This window comes from Pseudorca crassidens, chromosome 11, assembly GCF_039906515.1.
Source record: "Pseudorca crassidens isolate mPseCra1 chromosome 11, mPseCra1.hap1, whole genome shotgun sequence".
NCBI lineage: Eukaryota > Metazoa > Chordata > Mammalia > Artiodactyla > Delphinidae > Pseudorca > Pseudorca crassidens.
The window spans coordinates 100,141,160-100,169,024 of NC_090306.1; the positions used below are offsets into that span (position 1 = coordinate 100,141,160).

The 27,865-nt window shown below is 52.7% G+C and overlaps 1 protein-coding gene across 19 annotated transcripts in view; it reads right to left on the reverse strand.

Moving 5' to 3' along the window:
* Positions 1-455: 455 nt before the first annotated feature.
* The window catches only part of TTLL1 (TTL family tubulin polyglutamylase complex subunit L1), a 37,567-nt gene continuing 10,157 nt past the window's right edge, over positions 456-27,865 (reverse strand). For 15 of the 19 annotated variants that reach the window (XR_010932684.1, XR_010932679.1, XR_010932682.1 and 12 more), the window contains 10 exons: positions 26,097-26,213; positions 19,654-19,862; positions 17,786-17,966; positions 16,514-16,648; positions 15,646-15,754; positions 10,505-10,648; positions 7,081-7,167; positions 5,111-5,274; positions 1,627-1,922; positions 456-717 (listed from right to left, as the gene is read on the reverse strand). Coding sequence is in view for 1 of the 19 variants with exons in the window: in XM_067698318.1 (XP_067554419.1) it covers positions 588-717; positions 5,111-5,274; positions 7,081-7,167; positions 10,505-10,648; positions 15,646-15,754; positions 16,514-16,648; positions 17,786-17,966; positions 19,654-19,862; positions 26,097-26,209 (1,272 nt within the window). In the remaining 18 variants the exon portion in view is untranslated. Of the gene's footprint in view, positions 718-1,626; positions 1,923-5,110; positions 5,275-7,080; positions 7,168-10,504; positions 10,649-15,645; positions 15,755-16,513; positions 16,649-17,785; positions 17,967-19,653; positions 19,863-20,270; positions 20,344-26,096; positions 26,214-27,865 lie in introns of those variants that run through there. The other 4 variants (XR_010932690.1, XR_010932688.1, XR_010932689.1 and 1 more) reach the window with 3 other exon arrangements.

Consider the following 27,865-nt stretch of genomic DNA (forward strand, 5'->3'; position numbering starts at 1 on the left):
AGGACATGGAAGCTCCGTGCCCCTTCAGCCACACCTCGCCCTGTGCATCTCTCCCATCTGGCTTTTCCCGAGTTGCACCCTTTATGTAAACCAGTAACCTAGTAAGCAAACTGTCTTCCTGAATTCCGAGAGCCCCGCTAGCAAATTAATTGAACCCAAGGATAGGGTTGTGGGAACCTCCAACTTACAGCCAGTTGGTCAGAAGCACAGTTAACAACGTGGGCTTGCGGTCGGCGTCTGAAGTTGAGACGGTGGGGGCAGTCTTGTGAGACTGAGGCCTTACCTGTGGGATCTGACTCCAACTCCAGGCAGACAGCGTCAGAACTGAGTTACACGGCAGGACACCCAGCGCCGCAGCAGAACTGCTTGGTGTGGGAAAATCTCCATACATCTGTTGTCAGAGTGTCGTGTGAGCGTAAAGGAGAAACAGGGACTTTTCCCCAATAATGGGCTCCTTAACCTTCCAAAGAAATGCCTTTATTTATTTACAGGGTTTAGGAAAGGAAAAAAGCTCTAGAAAAAGGAAGTTTCCAAAATAGGTCTTCAGCAAGGGTGGGTGCAGGCTGGAGTTTTGCTCTCACTGGTGGTCACTTCCAGGTTGTGAGGACGGTCCTCCCGGAGTCTCTCGATCGGCCCCCTCTGGGCCCCAGCGACTGGCCTGGCCGACTCCTCAGCTCTCGGTCAGCCCCGTCGCCCTGTGCCAGCTCCTCGTCGTACCTAGAAACAGAGAAGCATCTCCAGGGCTCAGCGGCAGTGTCGCCATGGCTGCGGTGCGGCAAAGGCCTGTCACCCGGAGAAGCAGCCTGGCCCCGTCCCACACGCCTCCAGCCCACCAACCACTGCCCCAGGCCATGGAACACAAGTACAACTGCCTCAAACTGTTACTGTGGGCGGTCCCCACCCCTGCAGCTGACATTTTATACAGGCCACCAGACTGAACTTGGCAATGACCCCAAGGAAAGGAATGAGACCTCAGGGTAGCGAGGGAGAGAAGTGAGGTCTGGAAATACTTTACACGCAGCATCTCACTCAGCATCTGTGGGGCGAGGATGACTAACCCCGTTTCAGACAGGGCACAGGGTGTGGGTGGCCTGCCCAGGAGGAGGCCAGGACAGGGAGAGGCCCTGCAGCTGGCTCACAGGCAAGGCCAGTGCCGCCTCCACCAGCTGTGACCCCCCACCCCTCCCCCCCACCAACGTTCCTGCGTCAGGCTGGCGCGGCGCTCAAGCACGGCCTGGACAGAGAGTACAGCCTGGACTCTTTTGCATCAGAAAGAACTGGCCTAGAACCTCAGCGTCCCTGACCGTTTTGGCATCTGGGTGATCCTTTCTTGCCGGGGTGGGGCCCCTCTTTTGGGGGTCCCATGAGGGTGGTGAAACCCGCAGGACCTGTTGTGGGCCCTGGCACCAGGCAGGCTCCAGCAAACAGGGTCTCCTACCCACCCCCGCCGTAGCTTCACAGCACCCTCCTGACTCAGACCAGGAGGCATTATGATTCCCACTTCCTGTTTGAGGAACGTGGGGCTCAGAGGGGTTGACTCTGTGCTCAAGTCACACAGCTGGTACACGGCAGAGGCAGGATTAAATAAAATCCAGGAGTCCGGATTCCTAATTCGGAACTTTTTACCCTGTAGCTCAGAGCGTGAAGTTCCTGCCACTGTTGAAGTGTGTGCGTAGGTATCACTGCTGACCACACCCTGACCGAGGAGCCTCTGTGACACGTGTGAAGACGTTCACATCAAACGTAGACGGTGCTAAGATGCTCAGTTATGTTGCGTTAGCTACATCTTGCTGACTTCTGGGAGAGCGTGTGCTTCCGTTATAAGCTCATTCCCAGAGCCAGAATCCGTGGGTTGAGTGTGGGTTAGAGGCTCTGAGGTTGAAGAACACATTTCTGCATTGGGCTTCTGGTGGCAAACGGGGCTGAAAGGGGAGGGGAGGGAAGAGGAAGGCCAGTCGCCGAGTGTTGTCTACGCGGCAGGTACAACGGGGTTTCCCTCTGCCAGACGTAGATGTCAGACCACAACACATGGGCCCCCCTCTCCTCCCCGTCTCCCTACAGAGAGACGAAGCTGGACAGAGGACTCCCCAGGGACACTGGCGGTTCTGCCCGTGGGGGGCTCTCCTGGAAGCCACCCTGGCCCCTCCCCTCCCCCAGGGACTCCCGTTCATATGTCATCACTCTATTGCCTGTGCGCGTCTGCAGTACCGACCAAAGGGCTGAGTGACCCCTCCCCACCCCACCCCCCCCCCGTCTGCTTCACGGTCGTTCCCAGCATCTCACTCGTGGGGTGGTGTGCAATAAGAATCTGCTGAATAAACAGAGGGGAGACCCACAGGTGGGCTCCCAGTTTCACTGGGTATTTGTGCAGCTTAACAACAAAATGAACTGAAATGAGCGTTTGGCAAGCAGCTGGCAACCGGGACTCCCAGGGATGGTGTGCCCACGGACAGAGCGGGTGTGGAGCAGAGTCAGAGACCGGATGGCTCTTCTCAGGCCCCTCCTGTGCTGGTGGGCTGCTCCCCTGGCCTTCTGACAGGCAGAATCCACTCACTGTCAGGGTTCAGAGCATTTCTTTTTTGAAAGGCTGTAAAAGTAGAACGGGGCCCTGGAGGGAGCAGATGCAAGGTGCCAGGCCCTGCGGCCCCAAGGCCAGGACGGCGAGCTGGGGCAGCGGCAAGAGCGCCTGTTTCTGGGTGCCACACCCGGGGTGCCGGCACCCTGGCTGGGATGCTCTGAAGGGCACTTGGGAGCACGCAGCGGAATGCAGAGAGGCTGGCACGGCAGGAGGACAGGGCGGTGCCTGTGACGTCAGGGCCCACCCCACGCGGCCCCAGGGCTGTAAGCCCACCCGGGACTCTGACAGGTCGTCTGAAGCACTGGGAACAGATCCCGAACGGAAGGATTCAGAACTGTCGCCCCGCGCTGGGGCTTTCCTTATCACCTCATCTGGGGAGAGGGTGGCTGAACGGATTGAGGGGGGCCCACCTTTTTGTCTCTCCAAGTAAAAGCACTGAGGCTTTGGACCACTACGTCTTCAACTGGAAATGGAGCGTCTGCCCACTCCCTCAAGGAGGCAATGGGTTGATGGGGGCAGAGCGTCCCACAGGGCCCTCATAGCCCGCCTCCCCACCACCCTCAGCTGGACCAAGGTGGACCCACCAGACCCTGGCCAGACTCCTTCCCCACACAGCCCCCCATCTGTCTCAGGACTGGGCCCACGAGGCCCTCCATCACAGTCTGATGTCCGTCACCCGCGTGTCACCCTGCACCGCCCACAATGCTAACCTCCGAGGCTCTGGACGGGCCCCATCCTGGCCCCACCAGCAAACTCTCCCTCCCTCTGCGCACTGAGAGTTCTGTCCATCGTCAGCAATGGACACAGCACCTCCCATCCTCCACCTTATCCTGGAAGGTCCCCTTCACCTTCCTGCTCGGCAACCTGGCTTCCCCTGCAGCCCCTGGAGTGGGCCTGTTTTCCCTCCCACTCTGGAGGAGACCCTCCCACCGCAAACCTCCTTCCCAGGTCGGCAGAATTCACCACGCTCACCCGGCCTTGTTGGTCACCTCTAATCCTCCGTGTCACTGCCCCTAATTCCTTAAGATTCAGGCTCTCAGCTCACTGTTGCTGGTGACCGCAGTGACCAAACAGATGGGACCCCGACTCCCTGACCTACTGCCCTCTCCGATGACCTTGTCCTCCACCCCAGCTCAGCCCCGTTCCCAGGGCACCCGACCTTGCCATGTTTGGTGACCGCAGCCCCTGCAAAACCTCGGCCGCCAGCCTCACTCTGACCTCTGCCCCTTCTCTTCCCAGTTCACTGTCCTACAGCCCTGACCCCATGATCCCTACCCACCCCCGCACTGTCCTCATCTGCTCACACCCTCATGCTTCCTTGCCCTTCTCCCGCACCTGGCGAGCACCCCACCCCAGGCACTTCCACCCTCTGCCTACTCTCTACCTCACCTGCGCAGCAGAAGCGCTGGAGGACACAACCGACCGGCCAACTGGTCGCCCTTTCGGTTCCCGACCACCCTTCCCACGCTGCACACTTATGTCCACATGGCAGCAGTGCTACCAGCCAAGAGCCTGGGATCTGTGCGCTGTGTAAAGCTCACTCACCACTTCTCCATTTTTTAAAAATGTTAAGTTAAACGCACATGTTTACTTTTACAGGATCATGTAATGTGATCCTAACATATTCAGTCCTACGGGTTGGGTGCTGTTCCCCTCTCTTCCTGGCTCCCCTTCCCCGGCCCACACCCCTGCAGCAGTGGTGTCCATGCTGACACCCTAATGCATGTCCCTCCACGCCTCCGGGCCCGTCCACTCTCAGAGCAGCCACCACACGTGGAAATGCCCATCACACCGAGGGAGGAGGCACGGGACCACTGCCCGTTTCACGTGGATCACATCAGGCACCCTTTCCTGCACTTGCTTTCCTCCCGGGCCCCCGGCACAGCCCCAGGTCAGTCCTCTTAACGTCCACTCACTCTTCTATGGTGAGAACGAATTGGACTTGCTCGACCACTGCCCTCCTGATGGGTTCTCACTTTCCCCCACTTTATGTCACTACCAACGTGCCACGTAACCCCTCTGAGCCTTTGCTTCCACACGTGTAAGATGGAGCCATTGACAACCTCACCTCACAAAGTTGCTGGAGAAATGAAATGTGTGTCAAGCCCTCAAATGCTACGCTTCTTTTCCTCTTACCACCATAAGACAGATTGTATCATCCTCATTTAAGAAGATGTACACACGGAGACTCAAAGAGATCGATTAGTTCCTCAGTGCCACACAGCTCTCGGGGTGGGCCAGGGCGTGGCCCAGGGCGTGGCCAGCCTCTGCTCCACGGCCGGTGACCAGCTCCCGCTGCCCCAGCAGCAAACGTGGCAAATGCTTCATTAATGTTTCTCAGGCACAAGACCAGACCGAGGCCTGGTTCAGCACGAAAACGCTTGTCTGCTACAAGATCTATCCCATGACACCAAAAACCAAAATACTCTACCCGATAAGGTGAGTCCACATATACCTAGAAGATCCCAGGTGGGCCCTGGTACCCCCCAATCTGACACACACGAGGCCAGCTGCACAGACACACAAACTTACAGAATTTCATAATTGCCAAGGACTTCCTTTGGGGGTGACTTGTTCCATTTACAGTCTGGAATTTCGCCGTTAGGGACGGCGATGTTGAGGGTGTCATTAATCAGGTTATACTTAAGGATTCGGTCGTTGGCCGTGCTGGAGGTGAGGGATGGGGACGCGTTCACCTACGAGAGGAAAGAGAACACAGCCTTTGGCTGGACAGGAAAGAGAACACAGCCTTTGGCTGGACCACTTACTCGCCTGGAGCGAGGGCGCGACGCAGACAAGGTTGTGATTCACACTGTTCATACCTAACACCTTCAGGGACCATTTTGTGATCTATTTCATTAGCTGTTAGGTGAAATACAAACGGTATTTAAGGACAGGATTAGGAACAGAAGCTACAAATCCGTCACCACGCAAACAAAAGTCGTAGGTCAACGTCCATCACAAATGTAATTTCAGCGTCTACCTGTGTGATGAGCTCTGTCCTCAGCACCAAAAGCTGCCCAGAGCTTTGCTGGAATCAGTAACCCAATGACCCTGACCAGGCAGCATCGTGGGTCGAGTAAAAGGAAAAGGACCCTTTCTGCTGAGAGAGTAAGTACTAGCTCACCAACAAAGCAACATTCTGACCAGGCCTCTGAGGAGGTCAGCCAAGTCACAAAATCCACGTGTTAAAACATGGCCATTTACTCCGCCGAGAGTCCCACGGGCCCTCAGTCAGTACCTATTTACCCTTATTTTAGGCACAGTTGTAATGACTTTGGTGGGCTGTTTTCTCAGGCCGTGAGAGAGAAGAGACAGCAAATGGGCAAGTTGTTCAGGCTTCCCCGCCCAGTAGTCAGACTGTGTCTTTGTGCCGCCAGCAGGGTGGACCTCGGTTGCCCCTGAAATTACCACTGTGGTTGATCGTATAATACTGTAATTCTTATTACAAATATGCTACAGTTAAGACCTGTTATTATTTTAGAAGTAATGTTCGCAATTAAGATCCTAGTTCATCAAGGAAAGCTTGAGTTCCATTCAAGTTATTTACTCTGTTTAAGATGGAGGGGAAAAAAGCATAAATGTGTTATATCTAAGGACTGACCTACCTGTCTATCTATAGGCACATTTATCTACACACACACACACACACACACACACACACACAGCTCGCCCTCCCGTAACCTGTTCTCCTGGCAGCTCCCTGCAGGGCCCCCACTGACTTCCCTACAGGGGACCACTCACTTGCTCTTGTGACTCAGCTTCGCCTGCAAACAGGACTGAGCTAAAGGGCCTGAGCCGTCCCGTCCACATGGGTGTGGTGAGAGGACACGGCACTCAGGGGCACTAGCGGGGAGATGAGTCACCAGAGTGGAAGCCTGCACCCTTTCTGCCCGTCCAGCCCTGCGCCCCTCAGAGGCCTGAGCCCCTCTTCCTGGCAGCAGAGCAAAGCAGGACCACCCGGCAAGGTGGGCTCCGTGTCAGGGCCTCAGACGGGTGTGCCAGCGCCCGCTGCCACTGTCATCAGGAAAAGGGTGTATGAACCTTGCCCTTTCTAGAACAGCCACCACTACATCCTGTCTACGCCTTGAAACGGGCATATGAGTCCACTTCCAAACTGCGCCTTCCTCCCAAGAGGATAGCGTTCCTTATTTCCAGACAGAACGCTACGGCCTCCCAAGGGCTTCCGGGTCTGTGAGCTCCTTTCCTGAATGGGAACAGTGTCTGACAGGGCCAGGCCCCAGGACCTGGGCTCACCCGGAAGCACCCATTCGGAAGGGGGAGGATGGCTCGGGCTCTGTGGGCTGGGCTCGCCGGAGGTGACAGACCGGGAGTGTGTATTCCCCAACCATCAGCAAACCGTCAGACCTGGACATCTGCCCCCCCATCCTACCGCGCCCACCGTGGCCTGGGAAACATCTGGCTGGGGCCGTGGAGCCTGAGGCAGAGGCACCGGGAGGGTGTGGGGCGACCAGGCACGCGGGCATGCAGCGCGTGGGTACCTCGATCAGCCAGGGCTTCAGCTTGTCGTCGATGATGATGTCATAGCCGTAGCACTCAAAGCAGTGTTTGTCGTTGTTCATCACCGGCTGCAGGGAGAGGACCAGTGGGTTACAGAGCCAGAACTGGGGGGCCCAGCCGAGACCCACATCATGGAGATGCGGGATGTTAAAGTGGCAGGACCCTACTCACGGTGGTGACGCCAGCGGCTCACTCCTGTGACCAGCGGATCCCCATCTCCGCCCTTTCCCCTCCCCCCTTCCTCTCCATGTTCCTCCCGCAAGGTCAGGGATGGAAAGGGGGTTCGTGAAGCAATCATCGTCTCCACGTCTCATTCATCAGAGGCCTGACGACCAGCAATGAAAGTCTCCGTCGGCACAAGACTTTCTTCAGAGTGGGCAGAAGTCCAGCTCCAAGCGCAGGCACCCAAAGTTCAGGCCTGTGCGTCTTACACACACACACACACACACACACACACACACACACACACACAGCCCACCAGGCTGTCAGTCCCTTCACAGACCCCTCGAGATGCAGCGTACGAACCTCTGTTCTCTGTGACAAAAGTCAAAAGTCAAATCCACTTACTTAAAATTTTTCGATTGGGCTTCCCTGGTGGCGCAGTGGTTGGGGGTCCGCCTGCCGGTGCAGGGGGCGCGGGTTGGTGCCCCGGTCCGGGGGGATCCCACGTGCCACGGGGTGGCTGGGCCCGTGGGCCATGGCCGCTGGGCCTGCGCGTCTGGAGCCTGTGCTCTGCAGCGGGAGAGGCCACGGCAGTGAGAGGTCCACGTGCCGCAAAAAAAAAAAAAAAAAAAAAAAAAAATTTTGGATTTTCTTAGGTTTTTTTTCTTTAATTAATTTATTTATTTTGGGGTCTTCGTTGCAGTGCACGGGCTTCTCACTGCGATGGCTTCTCTTGCTGCGGAGCGTGGGCTCTAGGCACACAGGCTTCAGTAGTTGCAGCACGTGGGCTCAGTAGTTGTGGCGCACGGGCTTAGTTGCTCCGTGGTATGTGGGATCTTCCTGGACCAGGGCTCGAACCCGTGTCCCCTGCATTGGCAGGCGGATTCTTAACCACTGTGCCACCAGGGAAGTCCCTTCTTCTCAGTTTTTAATTCCATTTCAAAAACTGTTCTCCAAGTGCATAAAAAAGCCACCAGCGGCTTGTTTACAATACAGATTTCCAGGCTGCCCAAGCTGCCTGGATTAAACCCTCCAGGAGAGGCCCAGCCAGCAGCAGTGCCACGTGCTCCCCGGGGACTCTCATGCACCCCACAGCGAGGGGAGCACACAGACGCGACTGTGAGGATGGTGAGGCCTATTCATACGTTAGTGGATGCCTGGACTCTCCCTAAAACACTGGATTTAGAACAGGAAACGTCTAAGGGGGAGAGAGCCCAGTGCAGCCCCACTCACTGGAGGAAAACCAGGCTGGGGGGCTGTTTCATCTCGTGGAAATTTAGCGGAATTGTTGCATTTCCACTGAAAGCCTGGTGTCCTAACCCGGCCAGCGTACACACCACTGTCCCCCAAAGCCTCTGCAGCACAGAGGGAACAGAGGACAGTCACTCACCCTCTGTCATCCCCCAGCCCCCCTGTCTCTGGCCCTCTGAGCATTCTGCTCCCGAGCTCTGCCTCTCGGCCTCTCCGTGGGCCCCCACGTGGTCCACACCCTGCACCAGGCCCTCCTCACGAGTTACCGCAGCCTCCTGTTTCCCTGCCTGCCTCTCCCCTAGATTCCCCGAAGGCAACAACCTGGTAAAAACAAGGTGACCAAATATTTGCTAAATTAATAAAAACTGAAAAAATAAATCCCTGCTCCCCAAAGCCTCAGAGCCTTAGAAATCCAGCAGCTTCTCAGCTCAGGAGGCTGAGGCCAGGAGAAGACGCTCAGAGGCGCCTGGCGGATCCAGCCTCGAGACGGGCTGTGGAGCCGGGGCCAGGACACAGGCCTGTGTGAGAACTCTTTCTCAGAGTTCTGCCCATCAGGCCAGGACGGGAGCGGAGGCACTGGTTTAACCAGGCACTAAGGCTCCCACATCGCCTGTGTTACAGCCGCTGCCATTTACCTTCCCAGCCCGTAAGTTAGCCTCCGCGGAGCGCGTTCACACAACCAGCCTGAGACACCAGGGTCGTGATCCCAATTTCACAGAGGACACCCCCGAGGCCCACGGAGGGCAGGCACTTGTGCCACGTCGCCAGGAGGCACATGGTGGCCTCGGCTTGAAGTCTGAGCCCAGGCCCCCCCACACATCCGCACCGTGACCCCTGAGACACCTCTCTCCAACCGCTAACTAGACTAACTAGACCCTGGGCTCTTCCCCGCCGAGTCCTCCCTGGGGGCCCGAGATGCAGACTGAAGGCACAGGCAGGGCTCATCAGCGCTTGGTGACACAGGAAGAGCTCGATTCAAGGCACAGCAAAGCCAAGGTGTCCACTGAAGGGTCACCTTTCCTGTCCATAATTTTCTTTACACAGTTGTTTCAACAAAGCTTTTCACGTACAGGGGAATTAGTATAAGTTGGCAGTTTCAAAGATAAAAATGGGAGAGCAAATTCCCCAGCGGTCCAGTGGTTAGGAACTGCCGTGGCCCAGGTTCAATCCCTGGTCGGGGAAGTAAGATCCCGCCAAGCCGCACAGCGCGGCCAAAGGGGGAAAAGGAAAAGTGGGGAGAGAGGGCCTTAATCTTCCACTGAGAAGGTTTCACATAAATTTTTTCACACACGTCCACCTCGCTGCCAAACCCACATCACACTTTCTCCAGAACAGCAATCTCCCCGCGTTTCTGACTCCAGCAAGCGCAGCTCTTTTCACAGCCCCTCAACGCCGGTGTGTGGGCATTACTGCAGTCTGCCCACCGCTACCTGCACCAGAAATAGCGGCCTGCGTGCTGGTGCTCCAGGGTTTATCCTTTGCTTTCCCTTTGAAAATAGATGCACACCTGCTTTAGAACGGTGAAACGAAACACAAAACCTTCAAACCAGACAACAGATATGAGACTTGAGTAAAAAAAAAGGGAGGCTCTCTCCAGCCCTAAATGTCTATGAAATAGCAAAGCAGGAAGCCTAAAAATCGGGAGGCTGCTGAAAAGTCCATCTCCAAAGCATCAGCTCATGACAAAACACTCATTCTTGACTCAGTGGGCACAGAAGAGCCGACGATGACGTCACGAGGTCCCTGCCCTTCTGTAGAGGTTCCAGGGCCATGGCTGCAGCAACGCCAGCCAGGAGCCAGCCCCTCTCCCTTCCCGAGACCACCCTGGCCCCTGGCAGACGTGTAGGAGGTGAGACCATAAAAACAGCTATTTTTAACAAAAGAGCCACCTGCACCCCCAAATCCCAAACTCTTGCTAGGCCTGCGTGGTCTCCTTCGCTCCCTCTGCTCCCAGGGCGCCCCGCCCCGCCCCCCAACACCCCTGGGACTCACCGCCACAGCCTTCAGGGACTGCACGATGATCCAGTGGATCTCGTCGAACAGCCTGCTGGTCACCTCCTTGCCTCGGGTGCTCTCCAGGTAGAGTCGCAGGTTGTGCACCGTCCACTTGCCCCCGTGGATGTGGTTGTAATCCTCCTGGCCACAGAAAAGGGGATGGGGCCCCAGGCAATGCTCCCAGAGGAGCCCAGCGCTTGCTCTCACCCTTGTGCATTTCCTGGTGCCCCTTGGTGTGCGGGGGAGGGGGGCGGGCGAGCACCCGGGAACAAAGCGGATGCGCCCTGCCCCTTGAGGATCTGGGCCTCCTACACATGCGATTTTTTAAAATACAGTTGTCCCTCGGTATCCACAGGGGAGTGGTTCCAGGACCCCCCCTTGGATGCCAAAATCCTTGGACGCCTAAGTCCCTTATATAAAATGACATTGTATTTGCCTGTAACCTACACACATCCTCCCCATCTCCTGTGTACTTTAAATCATCTCTAGATTCCTTATAATAGCTAATGTGATGTAAATGCTATGTAAATTGTAAACACAACATAAATGCTACAAAAATAGTTGCCACTGAGCAGCAAATTCAAGTTTTGCTGTTTTGGAAATTTCTGGAATTTTTCTTTTTTCTGAATTCTCTTTGTTTGGTTGCTTCTCGCAGCTGGCAGGATCTTACTTCCCCAACCAGGGATGGAACCCACGCCCCCTGCGGAGGAAGCGCAGAGTCTTAACCACTGGACTGCCAGGAAAGTCCCTTTTCGAATATTTTCAACCCACGACTGCTTGAACCCACAGATGTGGAGCCCTGGGATATGGAGGGCCAACTAATCAACTCTGCAGTATTCTCATAATCAATGCTTTATCCCTCGCAGTGCGTGCTGTGGAGGGAGTGCCACCCAGACACCCCTTCAAGATCAAGGCGCTCCTCCTTGCAGCAGAGACCCTTTCAGGGAGCTGCCCTTGGTTAAGAGGACCTGCCTAGTCCAACCCCTCCTCGGGCAGCCCACAGACAGTGAGGGGTTGGTGCCTGGGTATTGGCCCCTGTCTCCGTCTGGGACAACTCTTCAGGGGCACCCAGCTGCAGAGCGCGCTGAGGTTGGCTGGGGCCCCTGCTGCAGCTGTGTCCCCACTTGACCCCCCTCTGCCCGATCCGGCTCCCCCCAACTCCTGGCGTTGCCCATGACATCGTGCCCCAGTAAACCTCCTGCACGCTCATCTCTGCCTCTGTTTCCTGGAGAAGCCAACCTGGGACACACCGTGCCCCGGGCACGATGGTTTAAGAGACCCACACGTGAACCTCCCTCACAGGATCCCAGCTGTCTGAGAGACTCGGGCTCAGAGAGGCCCCGTTACTTGCCCAAGCTTTCATCCTGGCTGTGACAGAGCTGGGACCTTAGCCCAGGGTTTCCAATGCCAGTTCAGTGCTCTTTCTACTTCTCTGACTCTGAACATTAATTCTCCACACACTGCCCCTTTGGAGGCAAAAAGCTAGAAAATACTGACGTGTATTAGAAAGTTATGAGACGGAGATTTCATTTTCTAAGTAGAAAGTTGGTAACTGTGAACTAAAACAAAATCAGCCTAACAAGGAACAAACTCAAAGCAGACTCTGTTTACACATAAAAGCCAAGAATTATCCATATCTTTAAAAGCATCTTTTCAAGGTCAGAGACAAATTCCTTTTACATGTCAGTTCTTACTAAAATGCCTCAAAAGATGAGGTGCCCAAGCTTGTTCACCTCAAACAGGCTCTCAAATATATTATTTGGTGTTTGTATTCCTAAAAAAAAAGGACTGTAGCCCTAAATAAATTATAGGAAAAACTAGGCTAACTGTCCAGCAATACCTTTTCTTTTCCTATATACAGATTCTTTTTACTATCAAGAAAAATTTGTTTACTTAAAAAAAAAGTTCCAGAGGCATAAAGTGTACACTTTATGAAAACACTGTCTTACATGTGCATAAATATAAAAAGTATAGATACAGGGCTTCCCTGGTGGCGCAGTGGTTGAGAGTCCGCCTGCCAACGCAGGGGACACAGGTTCGTGCCCCGGTCCGGGAAGGTCCCACATGCCGCGGAGCGGCTGGGCCCGTGAGCCATGGCCGCTGAGCCTGCGCGTCCGGAGCCTGTGCTCCGCAACGGGAGAGGCCACAGCAGTGAGAGGCCCGCGTACCGCAAAAAAAAAAAAAAAAAGCATAGATACAAAGTAATGATACAAAAAGCGCCTGCTTTTTGGCAGTAGGAAAGTTATTTTATCAGAGTTATCTCAGAACATTTTTCTCCTATCAACGTGCAAACACTGCGCATTTCAGGACCCACCCTGCACCCTGGGAAACCCGCCAGCAGTCGTGGTTAAGCCAGCCTCCTGGCAGGCCCCAAACCCCACTCCCGCACTCTCAAGGCAGCACTGAGGTCTCCTGACCTTTCCTGACACTCAGTCCTTTGCAATCTGCCCCTCTGGCTGGACTCTGAGCTTCCTGAGGGCAGGGATGTGTCTCATCATCCTGCCCGAGAGTGCAGGGCGGTGCTCTGCCCCCAGGGGCCCTCAGTGGACAAGCAGATCCACCGGTCCACAGCATTTCTGTGTTCAATATAACATCTATTCTCTACGCAATGCTGAAGCTTTCATTCAAGGGTGAAACGGACGTTTCTCGGAGTAACCTGTTTCTTACATTAAAAAGCGAAGCATTTAGAAGTAGGAAGAACGTGGAGAGCACTGCTGCTTCCGGTGCACGTAGAGATGCCAGGCTGAAGACAGCCTCAGCTCTCTCCTTCTGTCTTTTATGCTAACACATATATATGGAATTTAAGAAAAAAAAAATGTCATGAAAAACCTAGGGGTGAAACAGGAATAAAGACACAGACTTACTAGAGAATGGACTTGAGGATATGGGGAGGGGGAAGGGTAAGCTGTGACAAAGCGATAAAGAGGCATGGACATATATACACTACCAAACGTAAGGTAGATAGCTAGTGGGAAGCAGCCACATAGCACAGGGAGATCAGCTCGGTGCTTTGTGACCGCCTGGAGGGGTGGGATAGGGAGGGTGGGAGGGAGGGAGACGCAAGCGGGAAGAGATATGGGAATATATGTATATATATAACTGATTCATTTTGTTGTGAAGCTGAAACTAACATACCATTGTAAAGCAATTATACTCCAATAAAGATGTTAAAAAAAAAATACTATATATAATACCATTCAAATGCTAAGCAAAGGAAACCCGGTATAGTTATATTGTTTTCAGGGAAACTAGACCATAAGGTAGTAAGTATTGTTAGAGATAAATAGGGTTACTTCATAATAATAAAGAAAGATATAACAATTTTGTATTTTTATATACCTAATAAGAAAGCCTCAACATATATAGGTGAAAAACTGACAAAAGAAAATAGGTCAATTCGTGCGATGAATTGGGAGATTGGGATTGACATATATACACTAATATGTATAAAATGGATAACTAATAACCTGCTGTATAAAAAAATAAATATAATAAAATTCAAAAAAAAATAAATAAATAAAATGGTTTATTTTCCTTAGTGATGGAAATAGTGACCTCGTGTTTGATGTCCTGAGAAGGCTCATCAGATGGGACCCTCCCAACTTCAGTCTGGCCCCCCCAGGGTGAGGCGGCTTAACAGGCCAGCACATCATGCCCTGTCCTCAGGGCACCAAGGGGACTGGAGGTCGGTCACTGTCATTTCCCACCCCTGCCCAGACTTCACAAAATGTGCTACTTGGTTATGAAGGGTGTGGCGTCCCCAAATGGCTGACAAGTTCTGTGCTGTGTCACCTGAGAGACCATTTCCCCAAATTCTTACGAGTAAGGCCTTGGCTGAGTCACCCCTTCCCCTCTAGCTGTGAGCACCGTAACGGCAACGCTCTCTCACTTTGCTCGCAGGAAAACCCGAGGGGCAGGTGAACTGGGGTCAGCCCCACAGGGAAGCCAGTTGCCACGACCAGGACGGTAAAAACCAGGGCTCCTGTTTGAGAGGGAGGCTGGGTGACTTGCCCAAGTCACCCAGAGGTTAAGTGATGGGCACGGGATTGGGCCCAAGCTGGTCTGACCAAACCTTTCAGTAGTTTACTCAGAAAAGCTTGTTTTCTATCAATATTTACCCTCTTTCTATTCAAATGATAAAAAGACTAGGGTATTCAGGCTTCCATTCCAGCAAGACCCAAATAGAAGAGTCTTTCCTATAGAAATGAGACCTTCAGGCCTTGTTCGCCAGGACTGGATTATAGCCCCAAAGCCTGCACAGAACCTACCACGTCCTGTGTCCCGGCCTCCGCTGGCCTCTACAGGGCCCTCTCACTCTACCCGCCTTGCATGGGGGCTCCAGCTGCCCCAACTCCTTTCAGCTCCTGCGATGCTCCTTCCTGTCACGGGGCCTTGGCACGTGCTGTGCCCTCTGCTAGAATGCTCTTTCCACTCCTCCACCCAGGGAACCCCCGCTCAGACTTCAGCTCTCTGCTCAAGGCCACTTGTGCGCGGCGGCCTCCGACCACCTGGACTACAGGCCCCTTCATTCCAAGCTCCTCCAGGCCTGCATCTCTACCTGCAGAATGCGCATCTCAGTTGCAGTGTGATTATTTGATGACTGCCTTCCCCCCACAGGCTCTAGGCTCCATGAGAGTAGGGATGAAGGAGGTTTTTGCCCATAATTGTAGCCCTCATCATGGGACCAACCCAGACAGATGCTCAGTACCTGGTCTTTAACTGAATGACCAAGCACAGGTTCTCTCATATAATCCTCCCACAAGCCCCACAAGGTAATAATATTATCTCCTCTTACAACTCGAGAGACCCAGGCTCCAAGAGTCAATGAAGTTGCCCAAGGTCCCAGAACTACTTGAATGCGGGACTTTCTCCAAATGCCCCACCCCCCGAGGGACAAGCACACTGGATATTTGGGGTTCCCCCTCCCAATCAGTGCCAGAGCATCTTAAATACAACTCTTATACCAACCCACCCTCTCCTGCAAATAGAAAAATGAAGAAACCCACAAAATCCTCATCAGTGCCAGGGCATCTTAAATTCAACTCCTGTACCCACCCAACCCCTCCTGCAAATAGAAAAACAAAGAAACCCATAAAATCAGTCCATTTCCTTGAGCTCAAGGGAAAAGAAACACTTACCCCGTGTTTCTGAATGGCAACGTTGGTGAGATGAACAAACATGTTGTCCAGCTCACTGGTACTCGGGGTGTATTTTACTGTGCAAAAGCGGCAAAATCCAAGTTTATACCTAAGTGGGAATTCAGATCAATTCAATACTCTGAGGACAAGCGTAAACAAAATATAACACTTTTTTTTCTCTTAAAAGAGCTGCTTTTTGTTTTAAACTTTTTAAACAGCTGCTTTGTTATTTTTTATGGTTCTTTTTACATAATAGCTTTATTAAGATATCATTTACGTGCCATACGACTCATCCACGTGAAGTGTCCAACTCAACGGTGTTTGGTGTATTCAGAGTCGTGCAACCATCACCACAATCAATGTTACATCTGCATCACCCCAGAAAGAAACTCTGCGACCATCAGTAGTCACTTCCCAACCCTGGTGTTGGGCAAACACTAATCTACTTTCTGTTTCTACAGTTTTGCCTCTTCTGGGTGCGTCATATAAACGGAATTGAACAACATGTGGCCTTCTGTGTCTGGCTTCTTTCTCTGAGTATCTTTGTAAGGGTAAAAGAGTTGCTTTTTGTTTTAAAGATTCACATTCGTGTCAAAGTTACTGCCTTACTCAACATGGATCACATGCCAGGCACTACGCGTACAAGGAGTTCGACCAACCCTTGCAAGGTCTCCGAGGAGTAGGAAGTATCGTGTCAAAGCACGGTCTTTTTTTTTTTGCCACAGCGCGCATTATGTGGGAATCTTAGCTCCCCAACCAGGAATCGAACCCGGACCCCCCGCAGTGGAAGCCAAGTCCTAACCACTGGACCACCAGGGAATTCCCAAAACTCAGTCTAAAGAAATGGAAACAAAACTCCGGCTCTTACATGTAGCAGCGCAGTGGGCGGTACGTAGACACCAGAACATACAAGCGCAGGTCAAACTTCCTGCCGCCGATTAGTAATGGGTTGTTAATGTACAGAGAGATCACGTAGGCTTCCTTGGTAGACTGAGTCATGAACCTGGGCATGTCAAAGTCGAGGTTAGATGCAAAGACCAGAGGTCTCATAGAGAACAGACTTCTGGTTGCCAAGGGGGAGGGGGTCAGGGAGGGATGGATTGGGAGTTTGGGGTTAACAGTTGCAAACTGTTATACATAGCATGGATAAACAACAAGGTCCTCCTGTACAACACAGGGAGATATATTCAAATATCCTGTGATAAACCATAATGGAAAAGAATACAAAAAAGAATCTATATATGTATAACTGAATCACTTTGCTGTACAGCAGAAATGAACACAGCATTGCAAATCAACTGTACTTCAATAAAATAAATTTAAAAAAAAAAGACCAGAAGTCTTTAGTCGGCTGGTGACAAGCTTGCTGCCTCTCATTAAGTGAGAGGCCAGTTCACGGGGAGAAAACGAGGGTGGGGGGTATCCACAGAGGAACCCCCGGGTGCTGGCATCATGCAGTCAGACTTAAATGCGGGACACAAGGAGGCATCCCTGCCACTCCTGGGAATTCAGGGGAGCCATCGGCCCACCCGGAAAGGATGGCACCAATGGTGGCCTCCAGGCACTTCCCGGCAGTTAAGGACCTCGAAGAGGCAAAGAGTGAGCCTTAGAGTAAACCTCCTGGTGTCCTCCGTTCTGAGGGGCACCCAACCCAGAGAGGAGACCTGACTGACGGTCACGTAGGTCTTCTCTACGCTGACCGCACACACTGCCTGGCGCTCGGGTCCATCCCCACCTCGGCCCCGTGAGGCTGGTGCTACTTGTGTCCCCAGTTTACCCGGATGAAGAACCGAAGAGTCTATACAACAAAACTCAGGTGGTGAGTGTCAGACAGGGGTTCAAGCCCAGGCACCCAGGTGTTAAGCATGTGCTTCGCCACCTCAGAAGCACCAGGACTGGACGGGTCTCCCCCCAGCTTTCAGGACAGAGAGCGGCCAGCGAGGCTCCCTGCTCCTGTGACCTTACGCCAGTTTACCCACCATCCCCAGGTGAGATTCTACGACTGGTGACGCTACAGTGGCCACAGAGCCTTGTCCTGCTGCCACGTGTATACCTGAACAAATGCTGCACACCTGGAAAAGCAAGCAAGGGCCCCCCCTCCACCCGTGGCAAAGCACACGCAACGGGCTCCCCCACTTACGAAGACGTTTTGCTGTCCCGGGACCACTTTTTGATTTGCGAGAGCTTGTTGATCAGAAAGATGCCCTTTCCCTGGGCTTTGCCACAAGGTTTCATGATCCAGGTGCTAGAGGGGCTTTTCCTGAACTCCTCCACGAACAGGTTGTAGTCGGCAGGCAGCATGTAGGTGACGGGGACGAAGTCTGAGGGTAACAGAGAGGGGACAACGGTGAGCCAGCCCGCCGGGGGCCACGGACAGAAAGATGCTGCCACTGCCTCTTCAGGGCCTGTTTCGCTCCCTCATGCCCCCACCCAGCATCTCACAGGGCAAGGGCTTCTGCAGTTCAATCCCGGTACAACGCAGGCGAACCTCGTTTTATTTTGCTACACAGATAATGCATTGTTTACAAACTGAAGGTTTGTGGCAACCCTGCGTGGAGCAAGTTAATCGGCACCATTTTTCCACAGCATTTGTTCACTTTGTGTTTCTGTGTCACGTTTTGGTAATTCTCACAGTATTTCAAACTTTTTCATTATTATCATGTTTGCTATGGTGATCTGAAATCAGTGATCTCTGATGTTACTACTGCAAAAAAATTACAACTCACTGAAGGCTCGGATGATGGTTAACATTTCTAAGCAATAAAGTATTTTTAAATTAAGGTATGTCGGGACTTCCCTGGTGGCGCAGTGGTTAAGAAGCCGCCTGCCAATGCAGGGGACACGGCTTCAATCCCTGGTCCAGGAAGACCTCACCTGCCGTGGAGCAACTAAGCTCGTGCGCCACAACTACTGAGCCTGCGCTCTAGAGCCCGCAAGCCGCAACTACTGAGCCCACGTGCCACAACTACTGAAGCCCGTGCGCCTAGAGCCCATGCTCCACAACAAGAGAAGCCACCACAATGAGAGGCCTGAAAACCGCAACAAAGAGTAGCCCCTGCTCGCCGCAACTAGAGAAAGCCCACATGCAGCAACAAAGACCCAATGTCGCCAAAAATATAATTAATTAAGTAATTAAGGTATGTACATTGACTTTTTTTTAAGACATAATGCTATTGTACACTTGACAGACTACAGTTTAGTGTAAGGATAACTTTTACATGCAGTGGGAAACCAAAAAATTTCATGTGGCTTGCTTTTATTGCGGTATTCGCTTTATTTTATTTTAAAACTTCATTCTTTTTATTTGTTTACTTATTTATTTGGGGCCACACCATGCAGTTTGCAGGATCATAGTTCCCTGACCAGGGATCGAACCCGGGCCCCTGACAGTGGAAGCGTGGAGTCCTAACCACTGGACCACCAGCGAAGTCCCATTGTGGTAATTTGCTTTATTTTGGTGGTCTGGAACTGAACCCACCGTACCTCTGAGGTCTGCCTGTAATGAGTTTTCTCTTTTAGCTGTGTGCTAAGTACTTTACAAATCTGTATCATTTAATCCCCACAGTAAACTGTAAGATAGGTATTGTTATCATTCCCATTTATCAGATTAGGAAACGAGGCCCAGAGAGGTCACTTATGTACTTTTCCCCACGTGTGCTAAAGGGATTCTGAAATTACCCAACAGCCCAGCTTTTCTCACCAGACGGGGCAGGGACGCACTGTGCTCCCCAGGCATTGCTGGACACAGTAATGGTCCCTCCTGGCAGTCTGTAACTCAGGGAGTGTCCCCCACGCCCACCACCTCCTGTGCACATTCCCAAGGCACTCACACAAACTCAGATTCCAAGTGGAGCCCCCTCCCCCAATTCTGGAGATGCCTGGAATGAAAGAGGTGCCCACAAACACGTTCATCCCTCAAAGCCAACAGTCACCATCTCGCGGTCTTGTGCCACTGGAGAATACTCCACTATCTATTTAAAACGTGAGGCCGGTGGAAAGGACACAAACCCAGGTAGAGGTATTTCCCACTTTCGTCCTTCTCTGCCAAAGGACTCCCTTCCTTCTCCAGCTCTTTCCTGTATCTCTTGATGTTTTTCACCATCAGATCCTTCCGCGTCAGTTCATAGTGGTTCGGGAAATGGTTGACTATTTGATCATCTGAGAGCCGGTAGCCAGTCTCGACACTAAAAACATTGCGGATGGTTTGCACACTCATCCTGAAAGAGAAGCACAGAAGGGATGTGCAGGACAGAAGCTCAGAATGTGTCCATGTGGAGGCGGGTGTCATTAAAGCCCGGGGACTCCTGACCAGGAAGCACGCTCCCTCAGAGCTTACCTGTCCCCAGCCCGGCACCGAGCCAGGTGCCTGGCCCACAGCAGCAGGCTGTGTGTCCGCTGACTGTACCTCAACTATCTGAGGCAGGGGCTGTTTTGACTCTGCCCTGATTGGTTGTACTCTCTGGCACAGAGTAGATGCTCAATAAATGTTTATCAGTTAATGATAACATTGATTTTGATACCCAACTAATGAAAGTCAGACTCTGAAGTCAGGAAACTCATTGACTCAATATCTGCACCCAAAGTCAGGAAGGACAGGGACCCCCTAAAACCAAAACCCCACGGACTTCCCTGGTGGTCCAGTGGTTAAGAGTCCGTGCTTCAACTGCAAGCGGTGCAGGTTCCATCCCTGGTCAGGAACTAAGATCCCGCAAGTCACGTGGCAAACCCAAAAAATTAAAAACAACAAAAAAACAGGGGTTATTTAAGGACCCTGAGTTGGCATGTGATATTCTTGGAGAGACCCCTGACAGGCCAGCTAAACCGCGAAGCCCCCAGTGAAATGAGAGTTGAAAGAGAAATAGATTCCTTCTCATCCTCTAAGAAAGCCAGTCTCCCTGCCACACCTGTCTGACTTCCCTAGCCACCCCCAGAGAAGCAGGAAGGACAGAAGGGCTGGCACCCACAAGGGAGTCCTGGAGTCACAAGACAAGGCAAGGTCCTCTCTGTACTCCCTGCCCCCAACCCGCCCCCTCCCCATAGCACCAACCAGAGGGTTTCTTTTGATTCCATAATCATTAGAACAAAAGGATTAAAAGGATTAAAAAAAAAACAACAACACTGTTTATTATGGGAAAGCTCAAACACACGAAGAAGTATAGAGAAAAGTGTAACAGAAGCCCGTAATCCAGCTTCAACAGTCACCACGAGGCCAGCCTTGCTTTGCCTGTACCTCACAGCACTGGCTTATTTTGAGGCACTTCCCAGATACCATATCATTTCATCCAAATTATTCCTGTTAGAATCTCTAACAGTTAAGGACTCCTTTTTATATTATATGATATGCTATTTTACACTGTTATCACAACTTAAAAAAAAAAGGAGCGCAGCCAATTCCATTTTTTTTTTTTTCCTGCACCACGCAGCTTGCAGGATCTTAGTTCCCAAACCAGGGATCGAACCTGCGCCCCCTGCAGTGGAAGCGCAGAGTCTTAACCGCTGGACCGCCAGGGAAATCCCAGGAGCAGTAATTCCTAAATATCATCAAATATTACTCAGTGTTCAAATCTCCCCAGTTGTCTGATAAATATTTTTTTACAACTTTTGCAAATAAGGGCCAGGCCTTCTGATTAGTTGTTCTCTCTCTCACACATCTCTTTAAATCTATACATTCTCCCCTACCCCTCCTTAATTTTTTTCTAGGCAATTTATTTGTTGAAGACACCGGGTATCTGTTCTGTAGGGGTTCTCACAGCTTCCTTATTTATCATGCTCCCCAGGGCCCTGTACTTCCTGTAAGTTGGGAGTCAGACCTAGAGGTCTGATGAGCTGCAGGCTGATGGGGGCAGAGCTGCGTCCCAGGGTGGCATCCAGCCGGAGAGCCTCTCCCTTCGGGATGTCAGTGACTAATCAGCTGCACTGCGCAATAGAAAATGTGACCCACAGCTGAGGCACATAGTGAATTTTCTAGTAGTCACATTAAAACAGAAGTTAAAGGGGGACTTCCTTAGTGACACAGTGGTTGGGAATCCGCCTGCCAATGCAGGGGACACGGGTTCGATCCCTGGTCCGGGAAGATCCCACATGCCGTGGAGCAACTAAGTCCATGCACCACAACTACTGAGCCCGCGTGCCACAACTACTGAAGCCCGCACACCTAGAGCCTGTGCTCCGCAACAAGAGAAGCCACCACAATGAGAAGCCTGAGGACCGCAACAAGGAGTAGCCCCCGCTTGCCGCAACTAGAGAAAGCCCACGTGCAGCAACGAAGACCCAACGCAGCCAAAAAAAGTTAAATGAAAGAGGTGAAAGTAATTTTAATGTATCTTATTTAACCTAATATATCCAAAATATTATCATTTCAACAAATTACCAACATAAAAATTTGTGATGAGGAATTTTACATTTGTTTCTTCGTACTAAAACGGGAGCGTACGTCACACTCCGGCACATACGTCTCTGTCTGGACCAGCCACACTTAAGTGTCCTATTGTCCTGTGGTCAGCGGCCTCCGTCCTGCACAGGTGTAGATCCTTAGGCCATGAGGGGTTGCAAAACAGTGAAATTCTCCTTTTTCATTCCGCCTTCATTTATCGGCAGGAATATTTCTACAAGGAGAAACTTCCCTTCGTCAACAATTTAGGTAACCCATGAATGGTTCGTACAGGGAAGACTGAGTAAGTGTGTGACTCTTTCCCTTTACCAGTTTTCAAAATAGTGAGCTGGTTCCCTACCACCCGCAGACGTGTGGTGAGCTGTGTTCTGGGAACCTATCACTGCAAAACGAATTACCCAACGTTAGCTACTTAAGACAACCACCATTTTATGATATCTCGAGGTTTTGTGGGTCAAGAATTTGGGCAGGGCTCAGCAGAGCGCTCTGCCCCAGGCAGCACTGAGGTCGCTGGGTGGGATTCAGCCGGCTGGTCTGGGGGCCCCGAGAAGGCTTCTTCCACATCCGGCACCTTGGCAGGCGTGGCTGGAAGGTGGGTGCAGCTGCAACTTCTCCAGCACAACGGCCCCGGGACGGGCAGGCTTCTCACGTGGCAGCTCAGGGCTCCCGCAGGGGGTTCCCACACAGGAGGAGGAAGCTGCTGGTTTCTTAAGGCCTGTATCACACTGACTGGATCACACTGACTGCATCCCACTGGCCAAAGCAATCACAGAGCCCACCCAAGGTCAGGAGGAGGGGAACGAAGACCCCATCTGCAGAAGGAAGTGGTGTCAAAAACTCTGTGGCCATTTTAACGTGCCACAAATTATGTGGGGTTTTGTTCCGTTTCAGTTCTTTTGGGGGGCATTTTTATGAACTCATAGATTCAAACATGATTCATGAGTTTCAGTCTGCTGTCATTATTCTTATGGAAGCTCTAGGTGTCCCTATTTGGGGCAGAAGGAACTCTGCAAGCTGTCTCCTGAGTTTTATTAACCTGAATCCAGCAGGCCTCGACGACGTCCTCGCTTTCCCTTAAGACAAGCTATTCCAAGCTCACCTTGTACAATTCTTCCTGAGGCCCAGCATCAGGCATCTCTCCAAGGAACAAAGGACCCTTTGTTATAAATAAATGTTCACCTACTGTGTAGCCTGATTGTAAAAAGGGTCCCAACTGTCCACCCCTCAACTCCCATCGGGAGGTGAAATATATTTCCCCTTGAACTGGGGCTGACCTAATGCCTTTCTTTGGCCAAAAAGAAGGGCAGAGTGATGGTGTGCCATTTCTGAGACTAGCCCCGAAAGGCCTTGAGAGCTGCCACCTCCCTCTTGGGCCCCCGACACCACCACGAGCCCAGGCTAGCCGGTTGGAGGGATGTGAGAGATTTGTGGAGAGAAGCCCCTGTCGTCCTAGCCAAGGGCATCCTAGACCAGCCAAGCCTCAGATGACCCACCAGGTGACAGCAGATGTGTGAGTGAAGTTCTGCCAGACCAAAAGAACCGCTCAGCCAAACCCACAAACTCCTGTGCAGCAAGAAGTGGTTGTTGTTTCAGGCCCCTAAGTTTGTGGTGTTTGTTACTCACCATCAGTTCGGCAATGGATAACCCATACACCCCCTCCAGGAGAGCCAGTGTTTACCTGTTTCTCACTCCTTCTACTTCCTGCCCACATGCAAGCTGTTTTCGCATAGTTGTTATCAGAATACAAATACAATTTTGTAATATGTTTTTCTTCACACTTACTGTTATTCAGTTTCCCAAACTGCTTTATAATCATCGCAATTATTTCAATGGCTGTACCGTAATCCACTTGGTTAATCTATTCACCTTTCCCCAACCAGTTAATGTTTAGTTGTTTCCAATATTCTTCCCTAACCAATTTTTAAGACCCGACAGGACACTTAGTGCTTAAAGCATGAGCTCTCAAGATATCTCAAATATCCAAACTTATCATACTGTTTAGCTCTTTTCTTCTCCGTCATTCTCTTGTTGGTTAAGAAAAGCTCCAAAACGCTTCTCGGCATGAAGAAGCAAGCATTCAAATCCCCACCCCCCCACCCCCATCCCTGGCATGTGACCCCCTGCCCAGAGAAGCCGAAAGAACGCGCTGAGTTCTGCTGGGCCCCACAGCACTGGGCAGTGGGACACCAAACAGCAAGTACAAAATACTGTCCTGTTCAGCCTTCTTTTCAGAGCTCCCATGAAACAGGGCTCTGGATAAAGGATTTCACTTTACCTTTGAGAAGAAAGAACGTAAACTTGACACTAAACCATACACAGGCACTGAACTACTCCATAAACACCCTTCCTCTCTGCAGTCCACACTCCTGAAGGGAAATTAGGTTGCAGTTTGTTTGTTTGTTTGTTTATTGGCCATGCTGCCTGGCTTGTGGGATCTTAGTTTCCCAACCAGGGATCGAGCCCAGGCCCTCGGCAGTGAACGCGCAGAGTCCTAACCACTGGACCACCAGGGAGTTCCCAGGTTGCAGTTTAAAGGGCAGGTGACTTCACTGCTGCCAGGAGCAAAGCTAGGGTCACCTCTCCATCCACCGCTGCAGCTGGAGGCTGGGTGCTGCCTACTCTGTGCCCAGGCCCGGCCAGGCTCCGGGGATGCTGACATAAGCCAGGCCAGGTCCTCATTCTCCAGGGGTTCACAGTGACACTGGAAGAGGGGACAGGCCGGGAAATCACAAATCATGGCACTCAGCATTTGCTGCCACGGCACCTGAATAGAGCAGCCTGGGAGGGCGCGAGAGGCAGAGGTGGCTTCCAGGGCAGGTGTGCTGGTGCACAAAGGACAGTGGCAGCACATGCTGATGGGGCGCCCGCCATGTGCCAGGCGCTGCCCCGAGTTCTGTGCTTCACTGCTTCCTTGAAACCTCAAACAACGGTATTTGCAGAGAGAGGCCAAGTCCTCTGCTAACAGCCACACAGACGGCAGCGGAAGAGCCAGGGCTGAAGCCACGCGTGGCTCTGGCTCCAGGGTCTGGACATGTAACCCCTGGATGCACTGCGTCTCCAAATGGGGGGCTGAGGAGGCATAGAAAGCGTAGCACGTACACAGACGGAAAAGAAAGACCGTTTCAGCAGCGGGTCAACAGGGGAAAACGCGCAGCCCGCTGCACCGGCGGGGACCAGGGGAGGAGCGGGGAAGGGAAGTGGCTGAGAGAAGCCGAGTAACGTCTCTCAAGGTGGCGGCAGGGAGAGTGAGTCCGGGGCGGGGGATGTACAGGGTGACAAAGCCCCTGCCGACCCCGACGTGTGCCCCCACTGGCCCCCTGCCCCCTCAAAGGTTCACTGCAGTGCTCTGGACCCAGGAGCTGCACAGGGTCAGCCAAATGTTTAGCTGAGGAACCCAGCAGGGATGTGGAGGCCGCCCCAAGGGAGGGAGCAGACCAGGCCTGGACCAAGGAGGACACAGGACCTCACCCTGAGGAAGTGAGAGGCGAGGAGAGGAGTCTAGGAAGCCTCCAGGCTCCTAGCTGGGTGGTACCACCCGGGACTCAGGGCCCACACACTGCTTTTCCAGCCTCACGCATTTCTGCGGTTTCTCAGTCAGTCCAGCCGGCACCCTCTTGGCCTAACGGGAGAGAGGTGAAAGGAAGTCCCGAGCCCTCCCCACAGACCTTTCCCCAATCTCCTCCCCACACCACCCCACAGGATGCTGACCTCCCCAGCGCACCCCGAGGTGCCAGGCAACAGGGCACCACTGTGACCAGCACGAACTGGAGGCGGGTGGGGCTCTGGTTTCTCACCCAAATTCCCACTGCCGTGTAACCACACTCAGCCGTGCTGAGACATCCCGGGACCTCCTGATAACCAGGAGCAGGGGACGCTCCACCATGTATACTAACCCAGGGCCTTCTCCCCACGCGCACAAAGGGCCCGGATGAGCGAAGTGTAAGGGGAGGCGGCACGATGGCGTGGGGGCGCCTGCACAGGACAGTCCGTGCGCCGGTATGGGATTAACCGCGCTGATAAACGGGCTCTGGAAGACAACCAAACCCTGGTTTATACTTACCAGTAAAAATTCCAGTCCTCGTTTTCTGTCACTTGGACCCATCCTCTCTTTTCAAAGTTATTTATCAGCACCGACTTCTCGATATCAGTGACCCATTTCACTTTTCCTGCCATAATCCTGGAAGAGATCACCTTATCGGAGCCATGAAACTTAACAGCTCACGTCCCTTCGCCCAAAGGAGTCCTCTACACGAGGCGAGCAGACGTCCCCCACCCCCAGCTCAGTCCTCCCCACAGTGGCTCTCAGCCAGGGCAGCTCACCCCCGGGGGACATCGGCAATGCCTGCAGCACTTCGCTTGCCAGCACTGGGGGTGAGGGATGCTTCTGGCATCTGGGAGCAGAGGTAGGGATCCTGCTCAACGCCCTCCGACGTACAGTATGCCCCCCGCCAGCCCCCGCCAACAAAGCATCCAGCCCCAAAGGCCAGGTGTGCTGAGACTGAGAATCCTTGTTAAGCGGGAAATAACGGCAACACACGCCGAATGGCAGCTGTGACTGGAACCACGAGGACAGGCATGAGGACAGGCACCACTGTGAGAGCGGAGGCAGCGGGGAGGCTGCCCTGAGCAGGGATCCTGGAGCTGGCTTCTGACGGGTGGGTGCGAGTACTCACCCCAGTCTGGGCACCCCCCGTCCCCTCAAGTTCTGCCTATCTCCCTGCTGCTTCCGGATTCGCTTCACCAATTCACTCTCTTTAACTGTGGGTGATCTTTTTTAATATCTATCTGTTTATTTATTTTGGCTGCATCAGGTCTCAGTTGCAACACGCGGGATCTTTTTAGTTGCGGCATGTATGTGGGATCTAGTTTCCCCGACCAGGGATCAAACCCGGGTCCCCTGCTTTGGGAGCATGGAGTCTTAGCCACTGGACCACCAGGGAAGTCCCTAACTGTGGGTGATATTAAGTGTTTGTCTCACCACATCAATCCTGGTGAACAAGCAACGTGGCTCTCACTGTACTTAAAATACGCAGCCCCCTGGCCCTCACCTGCTTTTCCAGGTACATCTTGTGCCACCTTCTCCCTCACCCGCTGTTCCTGCCACATTGGACTTCTCTGCCCACCTCCTCTTCTACCTCAGGGCCTTGGCACATGCTCTGCCTGCAGCACTCCGCCCTGCTCTGCCTGGCCAAGCGACCGCCCACCAGTCTGCCAGCATAAGTGAATGTCACTTCCTCCACAAAGCCTCTCTGACTCTCCAGACCAGCTACGCAGCCCCTTGGCACCCTGCAGTTCTGTCCTTGCTAGAGGGCAGGAGCTGGCTTTCTTTGTCACTGCTTTGCACCCAGGGCCTGGCACCGTGCCTGGCATGCAGCAAATGATCACTTCAGAGAGAATGAGTGACTGTGGTCACAGGCCTGTCAGTACCACCATGTGACTTTGAGAAAGTTTCTGGACTTGTTTCCTCCTTTGAATTCTCATTTTCAAACTGCTGGGGCAGCCCAGGATTCCAGGCTCCCACCCCAGCGCCGACCAGAGACGGCTGCATTTGTTACGCTTCTGTGTACCTCTTCACAGAAGGTGAAGGGCTTTCAGGAAGGGCTTCTGTGAAAAACTGGGCTTGAAAGCCGGGGGACCTGAGGAGCCTCGAGGGCCTTTTATGAAAGGAGGCACCTCCCCCATGGACTTAAAATAGCTTCACGTTTGGGGCAACTTAACCGGGCAGAAAAGGCATGGGACGTAGAGATGGGGACCCAGGTATGTGTTGCTTGGGAGAGGAAAAGAGAAGACACTCTCATGATAGAATCCACCAGGCGGAGCTTGGGGTGC